At 28.2% G+C, this 21,010-nt stretch overlaps 2 protein-coding genes across 3 annotated transcripts; both read left to right on the top strand.

The window, feature by feature from the left end:
* The first annotated feature begins 7,223 nt into the window (after window positions 1-7,223).
* Window positions 7,224-8,970, top strand: LOC123292838. Its single transcript, XM_044873552.1, has 2 exons — window positions 7,224-7,357; window positions 8,710-8,970. Exons 1-2 carry the CDS (start codon window positions 7,292-7,294, stop codon window positions 8,968-8,970), a joined length of 327 nt encoding a protein of 108 aa, XP_044729487.1. The 5' UTR covers window positions 7,224-7,291.
* Window positions 8,971-13,368: 4,398 nt separating this feature from the next.
* LOC123293654 lies at window positions 13,369-20,368 on the top strand. Of its 2 annotated transcripts, none has more exons than XM_044874534.1 (7): window positions 13,369-13,477; window positions 13,578-13,614; window positions 13,878-13,967; window positions 14,047-14,220; window positions 14,625-14,759; window positions 16,259-16,429; window positions 20,095-20,368. In XM_044874534.1, the coding sequence occupies exons 1-7, from the start codon at window positions 13,415-13,417 to the stop codon at window positions 20,289-20,291; spliced, it is 867 nt and encodes a 288-aa protein (XP_044730469.1). In that variant the 5' UTR covers window positions 13,369-13,414; the 3' UTR covers window positions 20,292-20,368. The 2 variants fall into 2 exon arrangements, with proteins under 2 accessions (XP_044730469.1, XP_044730470.1); XM_044874535.1 differs by lacking the exon at window positions 20,095-20,368 and adding an exon at window positions 17,657-17,890.
* The last annotated feature ends 642 nt before the right edge of the window (window positions 20,369-21,010 follow it).

The following is a 21,010-nucleotide window of genomic DNA, read 5'->3' on the forward strand; positions in this document are numbered from 1 at the left end:
GAAACCATATATTTATTTACACATTCTTATAACTTGGAAGATTTTAATTATATCATAAAACTAGCGACCCGCCCCGGCTTCGCACGGGTGCAATGCTGATACTAAATACACTACAGAAAAACAATCACGGACTTTTCTGTAGACCTTTTCAATGTGTACAATACTTAGTACATTATTTTGATAAAACTCGTAGGGTTCAGCCTGCGTTTGCAATGCATGCTGAAAAAATGTAATTATTTACGACATCACATTAGAAACCTCAAAAATAGCAGTACTTCTCCACTATTTAATGGATGTTATTATACATGTAAACCTTCCTCTTGAATCACTCTATCTATTAAAAAAACCGCATCAAAATCCGTTGCGTAGTTTCAAAGATTTAAGCATACAAAGGGACATAGGGACAGAGAAAGCGAGTTTTATACTATGTAGTGATACGTTTTAGTTTTATTTCGCTGAAAAGTTTTATAATGAAATAACAAAACAGACTTCTGTTATGTCGATTGAAGGAAATACTCTGGATATAATCTCCTTATAATATATTATAGTAAATAATCGAAAACCACTCCTGTAATCGTAAATGGAATCAAAATTTTTACTTTTTTATCAAAACTACTCATCGAAAATGATTTTTATCCAAACCAAAGACAAAAACTCGATTTTTAATATTTTGCTTGAGAGGACCTCTTTAAAAAAAACTGACAAATTGACAAAAAATGAAAAATGAATATCCCATACGAGTTCTACGACTGTAGTATATATCATGGCTTACTTTTTTTATGAGAAAATTAATACACCCGAAGTCTCCGTCTTAAATAGTAATGTGTGGATAGGGAAAAATTTACGAAAGGAATTTTTAAAGTTCTTCTAAATATAAAATAATTAATTAGAAATATTTAATTTGAGTTAATTGTTGAAATATCCTGTATAGAAAGTGTTGAATATCAGCACTTGCCATTTATTTGGTTTTCGAAAATTTCGAAAACATTCGAGTATAATTTTTTTTATTTTCGAAAATGTTTCAAAAGACCACTATTTGAAGCTACCTGCAAATTTTCAACCTTCTACCTTTTATAGTTTTAGAGAAAATGGACACCAAAATTTTGACTTAATTTGCGCCCTCGCGGGTAAACAGTGGTGTTTACGAAAAAAAGTTTCAAGCAAAGGTTGTTTATTATTTTATAAGGAACACTTTCTATATTTAAACTTTTGTTCTATCTCCAACGGCTTAAAATAAGGGACTCAAGCCTCAATTGAGATATGTTACTCATTTACGAACTTTTTACCTCAATTCTTTTTGCCTCAATTTTTACGTTCTGAGCACGTTTTACAAATTTCAGCTTGATATCTCTTTTCCTTTTTTAGTTATCGTGTAGACATACAGACGGATAGGCAACCGAAAATGAACTAATTAGATGATTTTATGGACATCTATACCAAAATTTTGTTCTTATCATCAATATTTTTAAGCGTTTAAACCTGGGACTAAACTTAGTATACCTTGATATATATTACATATATACAGGGTATAAAAAGGATTTTGGTTAGCTGTTACGCCCTATTGTTAGTAAAATGGTATTAGCTGTTTAGGTGTAAATGTTGCGCTTTAATTTAAGCCATGAATCCAAACAATAATTTTCTTATCAAAAATATTGTTACAAACAATTATTATTGCTATTATAAACATTGTTAATAACTTCATCATTCATGATTTTTCCAAAAGTATAAATATTGTCAAATCATTTTCAAAAGCTTTATGTAAGTTGTACCTACATGAATATATTTAAAATTATTACTATTAATTATCTCTCTCTTGTAAGTATTAAACTTTATTTTAGATTTTAATCGTAATATCAATTAATTTATATAATTTAAAATAAATGTGAAGTCATCACACTACTCACTAAACTATTATTATTTCAGAATTTCCTGTATTAAAAATGCCAATTTACAATTAATAAAACAATTTTTACTCTTCATTATATTTTAATTAAATAATATAACCTGCGTCGGGTAAAAAAGATAAAACGGTTAAAAAGGCAAATTTAGTTATATTATCCTGAGGACGTTACTATGAAAACTGCTGTGAATATCGTTTATAAGCAAAATTAGAATCTTATACCTTTTACGTTATTATATTTGTACATTGAAGCTGTTAGAGATTCTCTTTTTAACATTCAAGCTCTTTTTTGAGCTTTCTTAAAATGAATGCTTTGTTTTATATAGCATCTCAATAGTTTTCATTATTTTCTGATTCTAATCATTCTCATTGTCTGAATCAGTTGAATAATTTAGGGAAAATTTGTTGAAAATTTAAAAAAATGTTTTTCTCACCTTCGTGCAGAAAGTGTCATCTTTCGTCCTGCTATGAAAATCGAAATTGCCACTTTCTGCCTCCGCCGGGGACAAAAATAGTATACACACCACGGGAGCAAGTAAAGAAAGTTTCAGATTTCATGTTGGGGTTGGCCATCCCCCTTTAGACAATGAAGATGAGATCTGTGACATTTCTTACTTTTGCTCCCTAGATATGTTTTGAAATATTGAAAAATTTTAGGAAATCAGACTATAAGAAACTTTCATTCATTCTGAAGATAAGATATTCGCCCTATTTTGTCAAAAAAATGTGAACTATATTATATAAATACCCATATTTACCTGCATGCATACTTATACGGGCTCTGAGTAACCGAAAATTTTATTTCTAGATATCAAAATTCACCTTTGGTATGAAAATAAGCTGTTGGCAAATTTAAAATATTTCGGAAAATGGCAAATTTAAAATATTTCTGAAAATAATGTTTTTTATAAAATATGGCTGGCGTATAAATACAACTTTAGGAAACTAATTCAGATTTCCCTTACGTTAATAAATCACCAATCAAATCATCATATTAAATATTATACATAATACTAAATAACACAATTTACTCGAAATATGCTCGATTATCATTGAGAATAATCACTTAATCAAGAAGTTGGAAACATTAATTTTAAAGTTAATTATTATCTACTTTTAAAACCAAAATATGAATATTTTAAGTACATTATTATTGTCAATTGTAATTTTCATGGTTTTTCATAAAACAACAGCAGAATATGTAAGTGACGTTTCTTATATTATTAGATACAGAGAGAAGAAGAAATCAACTTGAACCAAGAAATATTTATTTCAAGAAAATTTTCATATTCTTGGATTATAAAGACTAAAATCTTACTTTTTTTGCTTAAATATTAATTATAATTATACGTTGTTCTTTCTTTCTCAAGAAGACAAAATTCTATAAAATAAGAATTTTACTTTGAAGAAAACTTTTTCTTGATTCTATTTTTTTTCCGTGTAACATTAAATATTTTCTTTTGGGATACATTAAAAATAAAGCATTAATATTTTCTTCTGTTTACTAGTTTTTACTTGACACACTGTAGATATATTTTGTAAAATATTTAGTCTCCATATTTTTCTGATTTTGAAAATGTTTTTTATAATTCACAGTTTAGTTTTGGTCATCATTATCCGGTAACTGAATCCAATCCTTCGAAATTTGAACCCAACTTTTTTGCAAGAGTGAGTATGATAACATTTTTTCTTGACTAAAAAATATTTTATTAATATTTACTAATATCTATAATGAATAATATAGTTAACTTTCTTCAATGAATATATAAATATTATTTTTAACTTGTTCACTATGTTCAAATAGCATTCAAAAGCAAACGTAGTAAGATAAAATGGTTGAAAAAAGTCCCAACCAAGTTTTGGGCTAAGTGATTCTATGGATGCAAAATTGAACTCATTAGATAGTTTCAATTTTTGTAAATATATCCTTAATTTCGCCCTTAAAATTATGTAATGAACAAACAAAATAAAATACAAACGTCGTTTTTCAATTCGAGTTTGACACTTTCTTGCGAGATCTACCAAACAGTTTAATTCAAGTCATACCTATCACAAATCAACTATATAGACAGACTTTACATTATTTTTTTAATTAAAAAAAAAAAATAAAAAAAATAGACTTGAAATATTAATAGTTTATTTTGTTCCCTATATCTTTCGATGTAAGTATATACAGTGTGTCGCATATAAGGTGAAAATACCCTAATATTTTCGTTATTGATAGGAATATTGATTTGAAATTTTGCGAAGTGTGATGGGTTACATTTTAAAAAATATTTAACCGACATCTGAACTTTAAAATCAGCCAACTACTTAAATTGACAAATAAGACTGATTCTTATTTGTCAATTTAGAGATATCGAAAAAAATTAATAGGAAAAGTTGATTAGAATATTTTTCATACCCATTCACCGATGTTCATGACATAATTCGCTTTTTTAATTTTTTTTTTTTTTTTTTGGTCTTTACACAAAATTATTACAAATCTATGTTTTACTTACATAATTAGTGGGCTATGGAATGCTAATTGATAATTTAATTTATTCTGATTTACAGGAAACAGCACCACCAAGTCGTCGTTTTTCTTTAAACGTAATTATGTCGAGACTACTACTGACAATGGTGATTTATGCACCTTTGGCTTGGGCAATACTTATTGGTTATTTCTTTTCAAGAATAATAAAGCGCATAATTGGAATTTTATGAAATATTCTATTTAACACTTACTATATTTAAAATTTTGAGAAATAAAATAACAAAGAAGTACCAAAAATTAAATACATTTATTTTCTTAACTTTTTCCTAAGTTGTAATTCTCAGACTAAAGTCAATATTTGATATTCAACTATAATCCTTCACCAACAAGTACAAAAAATCCATTTTATTTTTTCCGCAAATGTCATAAAGTTTTAAAATTTTTTTAATAAATTCAAGTTAATTTTACTTAACAATTACAAAATCCATACACTTAACTCGAAATTAAATATAAAGTAAAGTAATTATCCTGTAGAAGTAGTAGATACTTTGATCCCCTTCAGCGGATCAAAGTATGTCGAAATACACTCCTTGTTCGGTAGAACCTTCAAATTTATACAAAACTCACTCAGCTCCTACACTAAATAATAAATACCTAAGTTTTCCATATGGTACCGACTTAATTGGACATACTGTGTATGTATTTTTATTAAAAAGCTTGTAAAAATAGTTTCCTAAAAATGGAACAGTGGGAGATAATGGATAAGATAACTTGATCACTAAATTTTGTAAATTAATTCTTAACACATCTTATCTTATAATATATATATTTCTTGTGTGCGTGTGTATGTGACTGAACTCCTCCTAGACGGCTGGACCGATTTCGATGAAATTTTTTGTGTGAGTTCAAGGGGATTGGAGAATGGTTTAGATTTACCATTCGGTCCACTACAACTGTTTTTGAGGGCTCCGTACCAAAAAAATGAAATTTCATTAAATGGTGGGAGCGCATATAAATCATATCACATTATGTATACTATGTGTACTATGTATTTTTAATAGTATTCAGCTATTGTCAATAGGCATTTATTAGAGCCATATGCCAGCGCAGCGAGCTCTACTATCAAAGGTCAGGCCAAAGGTTGAAGGTAAGGCCAGTCCAATAAATAGGAGTTAAATTGGGGTTTAGCGGGATGGGTTTAGCGGACAGGCTAAACGTAGTACAGGTATTCATGAATTGGAGTTACGTTTTTACGGGACAACGTCCGTCGGGGCCGCTAGTATAATTATAATTTTTTGAATTATCAACAAAAGTTTGAAATGCGATATTTTTTCCACTAATTATATTGAAATAATTATTTCATCTCATTATTTAAAATTATTAAGAATTAATTGTGTGGATATGATTTGAAATATTTATTTTGAATTTTGATTTCGATTCTGAAATTGAAGATTCTCTTTGAGCGATAATATTTGTCAAATTCTATATTTAAATTCTATATTTAATTATTGTTTGGTCTTTTATTCTGTTCAGTTTTGGATTATTTATGAAGGAGCGGGCACATGCCAATTTTGTTTAGAAAACGAATATCTTGGTCCAAAAAGCTCGTACGGGAATTTAATACAGCTCATTTTCAAGAAAAAAAAACAAACATCCAAGTGATTTTTACAAATTTGTTGTAAAATAATTTTTAAAATTTTGGTACGTTTCTAAACTTTATATTAAATTACTGACCCTTTCAACCCTCTGTACAAAGTCGCGAGGAGTGATAAAAATTGTTGAGCAATAGATTCCAAAACTAGAAAAAAGAAGTTTCCAAATTGAGGTTCGAAATTCGATGACTTTTCGCAGAAATACAGCTGTTTAAAATTTAATTAAAATTTTGTACTCCTTTAATAGTTTGGAGCTGTGTATAATTTGTCAGGCGTTGTGAGATTACTGCTACCAAAATACCTTTTTACAATTAAAAGCTTATAAATTTTCAAAACAAAAATACAAAAAAAAAAATAGATAATCCATTTTTATATCGTCAGAAAAATATACTTTTTACCTAGTTTTTATTAATTCGCTTTTTTTTATTTTAATCTAACTTCCTGGTAAGCTAGAGACTTGAAATTTTACGTACTTCAGCCTAAGTTACTATTTGAAGCAGTTCATTCATTTTATTTCACCATGTATATGTTTTAATTCAATAAAACCTTCGTCGAGATAGCACATTCAATGAAGCATAAAATTAGTTTTAGCAACAGTATCTTTTAGATTCGCTTTTCAAAAATAAGAGAGTTAATTTTGTAGGACTTACAAATCATGTTTTTGCAGTAATGGGTAATGCCGCCTGGAGACTTCAGGCTAAATAGACTCTCATTCCATTTTAAGAAAAAACAACGATAACGTATTTCTTTTCCTAACACCTAATCTAAAAGCACCTAACACCTATACTAAAATCATAACAAAAACTAATACCGTATACACAAACTGTTGCTTGAAACGCCTCTTGTCAATGGATTTAATCAGACCATCAATAACGTGAATTAAATATATTGAAAATAATCATAAAATAAATATTGATAACTTATAAAAATAATGACTAAAATTTCGATTGTTTGAGATCTGGTTAAAGCCCACAAAATATTTTTTTTAAAGTACTATAAGTATTGAAGTGTGTAAAGCCCACAAAATAATATAAACAAGAAAAAAGTGCTAAGTATTGGAAATGTGGGAGACACGTTGCCGGTAAATTGCTTTTGTTTTAGTACAATATCGTATTTTAAATACTCGAGAATAGTTGCATATAAAAGTAAAAGTTTATATATACCAATCTATCATTCATATTTATATATCCGTAACATAAAATACTCTCTATAACCAAATCATTTTTCTTAAATTTACTTTTTGTTTTCTAACTGTTTCCAAACATGAATAATACATTATATGTGTTGGCAATACTCCTCGTGTTCACAGTATTCTATACTTCAACGCCGGTAAGTAATATTTTTTTGTGTTTAAGGACGTTCATTCATCAACCTGTTTTGCCATGTGCGTTTAACCAGAATATGAATTTTAAATGATTTTAAATCAATAGAAAATTGAATTGATGAATGATGAATTGTTATCGATATTAATTTTGAGAAATATCGATTTATATTTTCCATTTAGTCCCATGTTAAACTTTGCTTTTTTGCACTTTTTAAACTTAAAATTCAACGAAATTAATTCGATTTTTTTTTTCTTAAATCATTTCAAACCATTTAAACTTTTATATTAGCATAATTTTTTTTATTTGGCTATTAACAAGTCTAAAAAATGTACGTCCTTAATGAAATACTACTATCTATTAGTCGTAGCACTGTTATCAAAGCATATGCGAATTGAATATGCAAAAATCGGCGAGTGGAATTTTTCCAATCGCAATTGGAAGTGTATACAAAGACATGTGCTATCGGATGTAAATTCATTATCACCATCGATGTTAAAAAGTGGCGTGAAAATGATACACCTGAGGAGCATCCAATTTGATAAAAATAATCTATGCAGTAACTATAATTGAAATTTTCAAAATGATTTTTCCAAATTTTAAGAAAATAGTTTAATATTGACCTAGAAGGATTACGACTGGATAGGACAATCTGATAAAAATAAAAAACCATATACATTAACACTTCAAATTTTTAAATATTCCTACAAAATTGTATTTTACCATAAAAGACGATACTGCTGAAATACTTTCTTTGGAGGCTCTCTGTTTTAATAGAAGTCTACAGTAATTATATAAAGAGAATTTGATTTTTTCTTTGTAATGGATAAACTCAAGCCACTGGACCGATTTTATAAACTGGTTCATATATAGAAAACTACATTATCATCGAGAAACATGGATTTTATTTTTCAAAAACGCTAGAGTTCCAATAATTAAAACCTTCGAATTTGTGAACAAAAGTGGGAATAAGTGAGGTCAAGGAAATGCAGTATATAACGCAGTAGTCATTGTTTTCAATCTAAAGTTGAAATTGCCCAGCGAAGCGGGTAGAAAACTGTTTGTATAGTATATTCAAATTCAGTGAATCAAAAAATATTTTAGGGATTATAGAAAAGATGTTTTGAACAGAAATAACTACCTCACGAGTAACAAATTGTACGAATATTGCATTCTCAACCTCGAACAGCACCTACACTATCATTCTTATTTTCTATAACAATGAAGTTTGAAAATAAATACAGTATTTCGCAGAATCATTTCCAACAAAAAAGAATTATTCAATTATCACATCAAAACAAAAAAAAAACAAAAAATTATTATTATAAATCTATAAACAATTTAATTATTTTTTTACAGGTTGAAGGTTACGCTTTAATGAGAGTTGATGGAGGTTTAATGAATTTTGGATTGACATCATTTATTGGATTGTTTATAAATATTCTCAAGTTTGCTCTTGTAGCCATGGTAAACGTTGTTAGAGTTATATTTTTCCCTAAATATATTTTCTCTATGGTAGCGAAACTAATTTTATTTGGTCCAATAATTCTTATTTGGAGAATAGTAAAAAGTTTTGTGTCAACAATTTTCGGAGGATTAACGCAATTAAAGATAAAATAAAAAAAATTTAATTAAAAATAATAATGGAATGGACTTAAGATGTTTGATGGAATTTATTTAATAAATAATTTATTTATAATTAATTAATGTTATTTTTGTTACGTTTTCGAAAATATGATCAAAATAAAAAAATAATTTTGTCATTGAATTTTGTAAATATTATTTTATGTTCCCCAAATCAGGCGTCAGGGATAAGCCAGGATTCCTTTTTTGAATTTTTTTTAACAATTAAAATATTTATGCAGACGTTAAGCCATAGGTAATTCAACAACACATCAGAGCTATTAAAACTCTAGTTAAAAATTGAGCATCTGTGTTTTTGTTATTCTTAATAAGAAGACAAATCCAAAACAAATGTAAAAATTATTTAGTCTCACAATATCTCTTGCGCAACGCCCTGAAATTTACCATTTTAACGCTGTCGATTTTAGCTGGTGATCCAGTTTGAAAATTGTTTAGCCAGTTTAAAAATGGCTTATTGCGTACTTAAAAGAATGGATTTATCAATAGAGGCCTTTCTTATTGTTGATGAAATGTCTGGTGGCTATAGCTGCATATATTTTTAATTTATTGCAAATACATATAGTCCCAATTAATTTACGCAACTTTTTGCTCTTTTATTTGCTTTATAAAAATAGGTGAAAACTCTTTTAAAAAAATACAAAAAGCTTTACACAATTTCTAAATTTTAATAAAAAACACTTTTTAAGGGTTACCTGCTTTTATTATGTTAAAAAGTAGAAAATAATTTTATCAATAAGTCATTCATACCCGACTATTTGTAAAAGCTTGAGGCGCTTAATATCAAAGATAATTCGAAAAGTATTAGGCATGTGGAGTAGATGAGGAGTTCCGATTCATTTTTGGTATTTTAAATAACCGCCTCAAGCTTTTACAAATATTCGGGTATGAGTGACTTATAGATAAAATTATTTTCTACTTTTTAGTACAATAAAAGCTTGTCCCTTAAAAAGTATTTTTTATTAAAATTTTTTTTATATTAGGTATATAATTATTTATAGAGATGCACATATATAAAGTTTTTTGTAATACAAAAAAACAAAAATAAAAACCTAAAACAAAAAAATTTGTAGGGCTCCAGAAATAGACCTAAAACTGCGTTGTTGCAAAAAAAATAAATAAATTACAATAATTTTTATTATAAATCGCCTTCGCACAATTTTAAAATAAAGTTGTTATTAAATTCATAATTATTCACCCAAAATAAAAATGCCCAGTAATTAAAAATAACAAATTAAAAATTCGAGGTCCTCAAACAAAAACGCCTTTTTGAGATATAGCAAATATATATACAATCAATGACTGAGCGATTTGAATATAAATTTTGTGCATATTTTGTTACAACGTGTGAGAGCTTTTTCAACAACAATGGATGTAATATTTAACAACTTGAAGTTATGTACAATGTAGGTATATTATTATCCATAGCCATTTAAGCATGCCTAGAAAAAATTATCCTCCGGAAAAGTATTGATTGTCTGTAACTAATCACTAGCAGTTTACCAATAGTTGAAGATTTTCTTGAAAAAATTTGTTTCACAATACATATACATTTTATTGTGTAAGTATACAGAATGTTCGATTTACATATCTAGGCATATAAATATCACGAGTATGACAGAGTACATGCGTTAAGAAATGCATCTAAGTAAGAGGTATTATAGGTACTATATGAAATTGCAAAAGTGACTTGTTTCGTGGATTATCTGTTGTAGATCATCTATTCAACTAAGAAACTCCCACTCTCCAAGCGTGGGAGTTACAACTTTCTCAACGCATATCGAAGTTTCAACACATGTATATAATACCTCTCACTTAGATACATTGCATAACGCATGCATTCTGTCATACTCGTGATATTTATATGCCTAGATGTAAATCGTACATTCTGTATATGTCACCGGGCTTTTTGTAAAATTCATTAATTTATAATAAATCTATTCAGATCGTAGACTGTCGATATTTTGTGAACATACTATAAGGTTTACAATCTAACGCGTTTATTTTCGGTAGATTATAAGCTAACAATGACTAACTGTTAGTTTATAATCTAACGAATGATATAACGGTTTTAAGTAGTCAATATATAAACAAACACGCAAGCTATCGTCCAATCACCGCACAGTCTTATTGATATAGGCAGCATGAAATTGAATCCATAGAGCTGATAATCAAAATACTTCGTCGGAGAGAGCTTTTAGGAAATTTGCGTCAAGAGTTTATTAAGTATGTGTTTCCGCTTTCAAGTATTCGTCTCTCTATTCTTTGCGTTCTATTCGTACTATTCACTGCTTGGATTTATTTGTACCACTTAATCTGAATGGGACTTCTTTTATATTATAAGCACTTTCTTGTTTATGATATCATATTATTTGGAACAACAGTTATGATATAATATTTTTTGGATTGATGGTATTATTTATTCGATGATAGTTACCGCAAAACTTTGGTAAAATAAATTACTCCATTAGTTTACTTTATACCATTCAAGTTTTGTACCCCGACGAAGAGGGTTATTTGTTTCACCGGTGTGTATGTATGTATGTTCCTCTATTCCCTTATATCTCCTAAACTACTTTTCATAATTTAACAAATGCAGTATCGTTCAAAGCATCTTGATCGTCCGCTGGGTATAGGCTGTGTGACGTCACATAAATTTAATATGGCGCTCTCTGGGAAACATAAAGTCATGAACTAAATACATATTAATATACCGTGTTAGGTATCAAATGAAAGGGCGTAATTAGCACTTCTCAAAAATATATGTATATTGTTATCCTTTGTCTTGAAATTATAACCCCAAAATAGTTTTAAATACATGTATGTTCATCTGTTCCGTCATAGGTTCTAAACTTATCTTTATTTGACGACTGAGGTATCGTTCAAAGCATCCTGATCGTCCGCTGATTATAGACTACGTGTCGTCTCATTAAATTGAATATGGCGCATATGGCGCTTAGAACATTCTTTGTTAATTTTGAACCAAATTATATGATAAAATTTTTTTCGAGGCGATTCAATCCATATTATTTATTTGTTAAAAAAATTCTACCGGCTACCTACCCTTTTACGTTCAGAAGCATTTTTTAAACGGGATTCTGCGAAAATTATTCATTCTCAATTATGAGTTTTGCCGTATCTAATATATGAAAAACTGCTCGTTTCAGAATTTAAGTAATCAAAACGATAAGATATTGTTTCAGAAATATACACACATTTCTATAAAGTCCTTTATGGTGTAGCTTAATGGTGTAGGGCATTTTTATTATAAGAAAATGATTTTGCAAATTGTGTAAGTTATTAATTTAGGCCTCTCTTGACAACGTTTTTGATGTTTCACCATTTAAAACAATACAAATATATATGATAAACGAAAAATGAAGTGTAATATTACGCTTCATGTGGGATTTAATCATTAAATTGTTTTAGCAGTGGGTACTTAAATCTTTGTTTAAACTTATTCAACGATGCCGCCATGGTTCCGTACAGTTTATTTTTATATAATTATATAATAAATAATCTTAATCGCTATCCCTATATATTGTAAATGTAAAAGTAAGCATGTTTGTTTGTTTGTTTGTTTGTTACGCTTTCACGCTAAAACTAGCGAATGGTTTTTAATGAAACTGTATAAAAATATAGCTGATATATCAGAATAACACATGAGCTATAATTTATAAAGATTTATATAAAAAATAAAAAAATTTAATTTAATTTAACATTTACTATTTTTTAAATTTTTACAGAAATCTTGAATTTATGGCTAGATCTATGATCATCATTTTGATTCATAAATTAAAGAACTATGTAAAAATTTAAAATATTAAATGTCAAACAAATCATGGCCAACTATTCTAATATACTCAATGAGTTATAACTATTTTACATTTAACAAAATTGAAAACTGTGTATATCAAGAGAGGGTGGAGGCTATATAGCGGTGGTTTTTACTTTTAAGCTCAGTGAAGCAGGCGGGTATCAATCTAGTTTAATAAAATAAATAATAAGTAGGTAATAAAACAAATGTAAAAATTATTTTAATTTGTTACGGAATCCTGGTAAATATTTCGCGTAGAATTTTTGGGCTAAAATTCTCACATTTATTATTTGAAAGAATAATATAAATTGATTATGAACTCTTTTCTTGATCTTATACATTCATGATATCGAATATAACTTATTTAGACAGTGACAAGTATATAATTGATATCTAGTATATATAATAAAAATGTTTGTTGATTCTTTTTGTATTTTCATTTGATTGTAGAAATGTAAATAATGAAAGTGAAACTTATCAAAAATTTTCCAATAAAAACCATAAACTTACCATCGGTCTGATACAAATAAAAATTTTATTTGTCGTAATTTGTACAGCAAAAAGAACCTCTTCAGAAAAAATAAAAAAAGTTAAAAAATTTTGTAAATGGCCAACAATAAAATGAGTACCGCGGTATTGTTACCGTATTTATTATTATTAATTTTCCAGGTAATTACTTAAAAGTTTTTATCAATATTTTAAAATTTAATGTGATTTTTTGTGAATTATTAGTAAAATATTTAATTTTTCTTTCCAAACACCAACCCAGATTCATTTGGTTTATTGTAGTCCGCTTAATACTATTGGTAAGTAAATTCAATTAATTTTATGGTTGTATTTCCATTTATTTCATTTTTATTATATATTTTTCAATTAAATTAACAAGAATTGAATTTAATATAAAAATATTTTTGTTTACGAAAAAATTCAATAAAATATAAATTATATTTTATAAAATAAAATATAATTTAAAGAAAAAAATTAATTTGTTTAATTTAAAAACTTTAATTTAGCTAAAAATTTTTGAAAAAAAATAATAATAATTTTGAAATAATTAATAATTTTTTAGATAATGAATATCTTGATAGTGTTCTTTTGAATAAAAGGCAAATATACGACAATAATATGGCAGTACCGTCAATGACATCGGCTGAACCAGGTTGAAAATTTATAATTATCCACAATTTTATTTGTATTGAATAGGAAATTGACCGAAAAATTTTGGATTTATTTTATAGACGATTTTGGTTCAGGTTTTGAATTAAATAGACCTGGTCTTCAAAAACGAGCAGCGTACGGATTTGATGCGAGAAATCCGTTATACTTAAATACATACCAAGGTACAAATCCTAATTACGCAAATGGTTATGCACAAAACCCACCTCCAAATGCAATATATCGTCGATACATTGGTGAGAAAAATCGTGGAAATATTATTATTTTTAATTGTGGAAAATATAATTATTTGAGTATCATAAATAACTTAATAATTCCATAATGTCTACAATAGAGTGGGGCGTAAATAAAATTTATTACAGATACTTTTTAAATAATTTTAACATGCTCTTTACTAAAATTTAAAAATTTAATCGCGGCATGTTTAAGAATCAAAAAATATGCCGTCAATTGGCAATTAGATAACAGCTTTTTTTTCTTTTTTAGAAAAAAGGTACTTTAATTTGTAGATTCGATGGGGCATATCAAAATATGTAGATAAAAACGAATTGTTTTAATATTTTTATGTTATTTAACTCTTTTCCGCTCCACCATAATCTAGAATTCTAAAAGCTTTAACATTTTACATTTATCTATATAGATCCATCAGCTGAAGGAGAAGATTCACAACCTGAATCCAGTAATGACGAACCATCTTATTCAAAAAAACAATCGTCTGAAGAGGCAGTGGACGATGAGCCAGGCATTGTTGAAATGTTACTCGATGGAATATTAGGTAAGAAAATATTCGATTTTCTTTACCTTTTGAAGGATTCATCAAATTCACTCTGTTATATAAGAAAATTGAAATTTTTACCGAGGTCTGAGTGTTGCGTCTATATTACCGGGGTCTATAGTATAATGTTTTTTAACAAGTGCATCCATTGAATTCATGTTGACACTTGCAAATTTACCAGTTTTTTCATGGTGTTGCCAATGAATTTAAAGATTTACAGACAACTCGATTGCCATTAAGGAGAGACTCGAACGGTTAGTAAGGAGACATTCATATTTTGAGTTGTGCCATCCGACGTTTGGTTTCATCGTGGTATCATGTTTATTGCATTTATCATAGAAAGAGAAGGAGAAGGAGAGAACACATTTTCGAGTTATCGAAAAATAAACTTTGGTAATTATGGGCATAAGACAGAATTTTTGTAGGTAAAGCAATGAGGTAGCCTGAAAACACTAAGCAAGAACACTTGTTTTTCTCAATTGTTACTTACGGACTCCGAAAAATTTTTATCGCCCAACTTAATATTTGTTTCTTATTATTTTTATAATTTTTTTCTTCGAGTAATACGATAAATAAAAAACAAAATTCATTTTGTTTGATACAAACGGTTGCTCGTTTTGAACGACAGACATGCATTTTGTTGGGTGCAGGAAAATAGATGTCTATATTTTATTTCGTGTCCATATGTAAAAATCTTTAGTTTAAGGAAAATGATACTTGGATCATTATAGTTCCACCATCATCAAAAATGATCTACTGGAAAAAATAATACTTTATTTAGACTAACTAATATATTATCGTCTGCAATGTATAAGTCACCGTAATATTGTAATTTCTGTCCGATTGTAAACCGAGTGCCAAAAATCACTCCAACCAGCGTTGTCAGAATGCCTGGTCTGGGTCGAGTTAGCAATTTTTTATAAAATAAATTTACAATATTACGAAAAATAAATCTTGCGGTGACATTTACACACAATGGTAATCGCACATATCACATATATTATGAAAATGGTAATATGAAAACTGAAAAACATACAAATGTGACAGAGAAAGAAATATTTTAATCTTGTCCAATACACAAATCTACAATAGTAACTCAAAATTTCTTAACACAAATCACCAGTAATTTAATCTAATTGACTATTGTTTAGCGAGATATAAAATTTTTAATTTTTCCATTAAATATAACATAAATATTTGAAAAACGATTCTAGATCTTAATTAAAGAGAATTGAAAAAAATACACTCGAGCCCGGACTTCTTGGTTTGAGTGTATTATTTTCAATTCTCTTTAACTAAGATTACTAGACAAGATATTTGTCAATATTTAGTTTACGCTGTATGTATCATATTATAATCATCAATTATAATCGAGAGACTATGATGTAAATAAATATCGATCGTATACATGATTAAAAGTAAACAAAAACAAAAAGTGATTCTAGATCTGTCTGTGATTAACTAGTAGGAAATTTTATTAATTATATGATACCATTTAGGATCCAACAACGAAGCAGAAGAAAACGAAGATTCAAATAGTTCAAACGATAGACGAAATATGCCAAATAGTAATGAAAATTCATCGCGTCAACCAAATCAATGGAACCCATCATCATCATCTAAATCCGGTCTTGGTGAAAGAAGAAATAATATGGATACCTATCCAGCAGGTGAGCGTACGTTGCGAATAGCAACAAAAGCCTTTGGCAAGATAAAAAGCGGAATATTCCTCCTCTTTAATAAAATACTTAGTGCTATCTACTACAAATTATTGAGCGTATATTCACTCATCTTTAAAAACCTTGGTCCAAGACTATTTTCTAGATCATTACAATCTATCGTAACAGCAGTTCTTTAAAACAGTTATTTTGACAATTAATTTTTGTTGTAAATAGTCTAATATACTGAAAATGAAGTTAAAAATGATGATTTTAATGGTTTTTTTTATTAGTACAAACCAAAAAACATTTTGAGCTTCGTTTGGGTATTATTTCTCTTTTTTTATGATTTTTACCACGACTCATATTTAAATAAACACAATATATTATTGAATACAATTGCATACAACTTTTGTTTTATTTATTCTCTATCTGTTTGTTATCTTCGCATTCTTTACATTTTTTTAATTTTGTATTCCTAAGCACAAACTTTCGGGGAAAGGTAAAATAATTCTACTGACGAAAGTAAGTAAAATTTTTTAAATTATTTTGAATACCAAAAAAAATCATCTCAAAAAGCATCATCACTAACATTACTGGCTTTTTTCACATCATTTCCTATTTTTTTGAAACATATAAGTCATCCAAGTCAAGTATTAAGTACCTACACGTAAATATGAAGCAGAACTCGAAACATAATTTGTGAAGAATAATAAAGTTTTTTAAATAAATATTGAAAGTTACGTGTTTTGGTCATTATGATCATTCTCAAACCACTTGAAATATTTTATTTATTAATTCTATTGAACGCGGTATACTTAGGGTAGCGGGTTCGATTCCCGCCGTCAACAAAATTAATTTAATTAATAGTTGTGATGGACTGGTGTAGTGCATGGTATATGCATGAAGGAAGTGCACTCAGCCTCTGAAATTGAGGAGCTGATAAATGAAATGATCAGCGGAAAGGTGGTAAAACACATATATGGTATCACAATGGGCTCTACAGCCTAAGTGTGTTCTTCGTGGACAGCCAATATAACCTAACCGAACCTAATCTAATTCTATTGAAAAAATAAAGAAAATATTGAAGTTTAAATTTTGATCAAGGCTGCTGATTTCTTGAACTTTTGTAAATATCGTTTGATCAAACAATTATTAACTATTTCAAATTCAAATCTGTATTTAATCGGTTTTTTATCAGTTTAAAAAAAAAATCAAAAACTCTGTTTGTTTGTTTAGACGATGAACAAAGAAAAACTTTATTCTCAATCGATAATATATTAAGAGAGATTGCGTCTTCAATATTCCCAACAAAATCAAGGAGATCAACTAGAAGACAGACTATACTTGATGAGGTCTACTCAACAGCATTTCGCATGGCAGTAACTGTTCTACGCTATTTTATAGCTTAATATTTTATGTACTTTGGTTCATAAATTTTTTGAAAAATTATTATTTCTTGTTACCTAAAAACGCCCAAAAATATAATCAAATATTAAATAGAAAAAGAAAATTTAAATTAATTTTGTGTTCCTCAACACCAAACACACGCATGTTTTAAACAAAAGAATTATTTTAGTCTGCAATCAACTACTATCAAATAAACAAATTCTGTCTTTATTCAAGTAACGTTAATAAAACTATACACGGCACTCACGAATTTAGCTTTGGAAAAATTAGTTTAAAAAATTTAATATTTGCTGTTAACGTTCTTATTTTGATAATCATGTGATACAAAATTTTAAAATCAAGTAATTAAAAAATACCGGAATAATTTTATTAAAAAACTCAATATTTCCTTAATTTCCATCGATATAATAAGTTAGATTTTAATAAATTTCTATTAATTTTGTGAGCGTAGAATATATTAGGTCTCAGTATAATGACTAATGCGACCATTTTCCGCCATTTTATTTCATTGATAATATGAAGTACAGAATACTGTCGATCCTAGGTAAGCGACCGGAAATTCGGAAAATTTTTCTCACTTGGTAAGGTCTTCGACTTTCTAAGCAAGAAAATATCAAGGTAAAAATAAAAAATAAATAAAAGTTTCATTTAAAAGAAATATATATTTTGAGAAATTTGTTAATTTGTTACTATATAAGTCTCAATTACAGGATGATTACGTAGGTTTATAATAGTATCTTGCGGTCAATAAAAATGTGACACTTATATACAGCAGATATATTTGGTGGCAATAAGCATATTAAAAAATGTGTATTTTTCAACCATCAAATATATCTGATATATATAAAGAAGTGTTGCCTTTTTTTTCCGCAAGTATGCATGACAAAAAAGACAGGTACAGTCTCGGTTATAGAAGCCTAGATGTAAATCATAAAGTACCGCTCACATTGATGCAGAATCGGCTACAGATTTTTTTTCCACGCAAGTGTGTGTGTCCATGAACACAATATCTGAGAATGAAGGAAACATTCCAATTTCTATATTATAACTATACCTACGCTAGTAAAATCGCACAAAAAAAAACTAAATTCGCAAAACGCGATGTAAATTTCTATTTTGTTGGTGCTATTTGGACCCATTAGAGGAGTGTGAAACTACGTTTTGCAAAACGATTTGTAAAACTGCAAAATTTTTGGACTTTTTTCAGTTTTTGCAGTAAGTTCCTTAATAAACTCCTTCCTTCTTCTTAATAAAACGATATTTAACCCGAATGTTTGATGGAGATTCTTATACTGACGCATCTCACACCAGTTATTGGGATTTCAATCCTACCATCATAAATTAAGAATCTCTATCTTCAAAAAACAAAATTTTACAATATATTTAAAAAAATTTCCCCGTCAACATAAAATTTTCATTTTTTTTAAATGCTTTTGATGTGTAAAAGCTGTTTTACGTATCATTTTTTACTTTGTGTTAATATTAATATACTTAATTTTTAATCATTTATAAGAAATAATTTATTTAGAGTCATCAAAAACGATCTCCAACTGGAATAAAGATAAACTTAAATGACATGGAAAAAAGTTTTTTTTTTTTTAAATGTAGATATCAAAATTTTCTATAGAATCATTTATAATCTTTTTTTACGTATTTGCAATAGAAACCTAGAAATTTGCAATAGTCAAATCTAATTTATAGCTCAGCCGTATAAAATGTGCAAAAATCCCCCAGCCCCGGAAAATCGGAAAAACTCTTCAAAATTATCTTTTTCAGTTCTATATATGATAGAACGAAAGGATTTTTTTATGCGGCTGAGCTATAAATTAGATTTTTTTATTGCTAAAATCTCAATTTCTATTGCAAATACGTTAAAAGTGATTAGAAATAAAACTTTTTTCTATATTTTCGTACGTATTCGAGATATTTTCAAGAAAGTGTTTTTGGGGGTAGTTTTTAATGTTTTTCTACCCCCTAAATAGAATTGAATATTTTTAACTACGTATACTTCAAATTCGTATTAATAATTTTCTTTTTATGGTTTTTTTGAACACATTAAAATCTTGATCATTCAAAATTATAAGTAGTAAGCACATTTCTAGTGTTTCTATCCTGCATAGCATCAGAAGTCCAACTCCCTGAAATACCGTATTAGGAGTTCAAATCCATTTTATGTACAATAGACTAGCGATAATTAGCATTAAATTCAAAGAAATTTTTAGAAATAAGTACAACAATTCAAAAAATATGTTTTTATGTTTGTTTAGCAAGTCACCGCAGTTCAAGAAGAATTCCAAGAAACGATCTCTCGTTGGATAATATATTGAAAGAGTTAGTGCATGCCGTATTTCCAAAATCCATAAGAGCTACTGGGCGAAGAGGACTCAGTGACGATGTCTACTCAACATTATTCCACGCAATTGATTACGTTGCAGCATTTGTTATCGACCAGTTTTTAGAATAATATGATATTTGTTCACTTTTCGATAATAAATATGCACAATGATTTTTGCTTGTTACAATAACCAACTCCTTCCCCCTTCCCCATATAATTCCCAAATAGTAAATGCAAATAAATGTTTGAAATTGATTTTTTATTAAAATTACTTAACACACACCTTATTTGATCTGGAGCCAGGTGTAAGATTTGAAGGATGCCAAGTGTCATGTGAGATTATGAAATTTGAGAAGTTTTACGAAAGCTAGTATAGCTGGAGATTTTCTTGATGGGAGCCTGAAAGATTATTAATTGTGCGCTAAGCTTAAAATCAACAAAGCAGTGTGAGACTTTTTGGAAATTGTAAGGTGACGACCAACGAATATCTCATTACTTTAAGTAACGGAGAAAATAAATTTTGTATTCTTAATTCAATTATCTTTATATTTGAAAATTGTCCTCGATTCACAAACTTTTTTAAGCTTGTCGCGTAGTTTGTCAAGCTTTCTGAAAGATGATGTCCCGGCTATGGAAATTTTCGAAGAGGAAAATAATACACCTAGCTCTAATTTAAAGATCAGCGCTGACTTAAGCTTTTCGAACGAAAGCAGGGCTGATAGCGGTCCCCCTTTTTCAAATTTGTGATCAAAATTAACCAAGCTCTATTAGGTTTCAATAATTTGGAGACTCGGTCCCAGAATTAAGCCTATAAGTAATAGCTAACTAAAAGCTGACATCTCAGCTGA

This window comes from Chrysoperla carnea, chromosome 2 (genome assembly GCF_905475395.1).
Source record: "Chrysoperla carnea chromosome 2, inChrCarn1.1, whole genome shotgun sequence".
In the NCBI taxonomy this organism is placed as follows: Eukaryota; Metazoa; Arthropoda; class Insecta; order Neuroptera; family Chrysopidae; genus Chrysoperla; species Chrysoperla carnea.

Coding starts and splice junctions, on each gene's coding strand:
- LOC123292838 (XM_044873552.1), top strand. CDS start 7,292: ATGAATAATACATTATATGTGTTGGCAATACTCCTCGTGTTCACAGTA. Junction 7,358..8,709: donor TATTCTATACTTCAACGCCG/GTAAGTAATATT, acceptor ATTTTTTTACAG/GTTGAAGGTTACGCTTTAAT.
- LOC123293654 (XM_044874534.1), top strand. CDS start 13,415: ATGGCCAACAATAAAATGAGTACCGCGGTATTGTTACCGTATTTATTA. Junction 13,968..14,046: donor AATGACATCGGCTGAACCAG/GTTGAAAATTTA, acceptor TTTATTTTATAG/ACGATTTTGGTTCAGGTTTT. Junction 14,221..14,624: donor AATATATCGTCGATACATTG/GTGAGAAAAATC, acceptor TTATCTATATAG/ATCCATCAGCTGAAGGAGAA.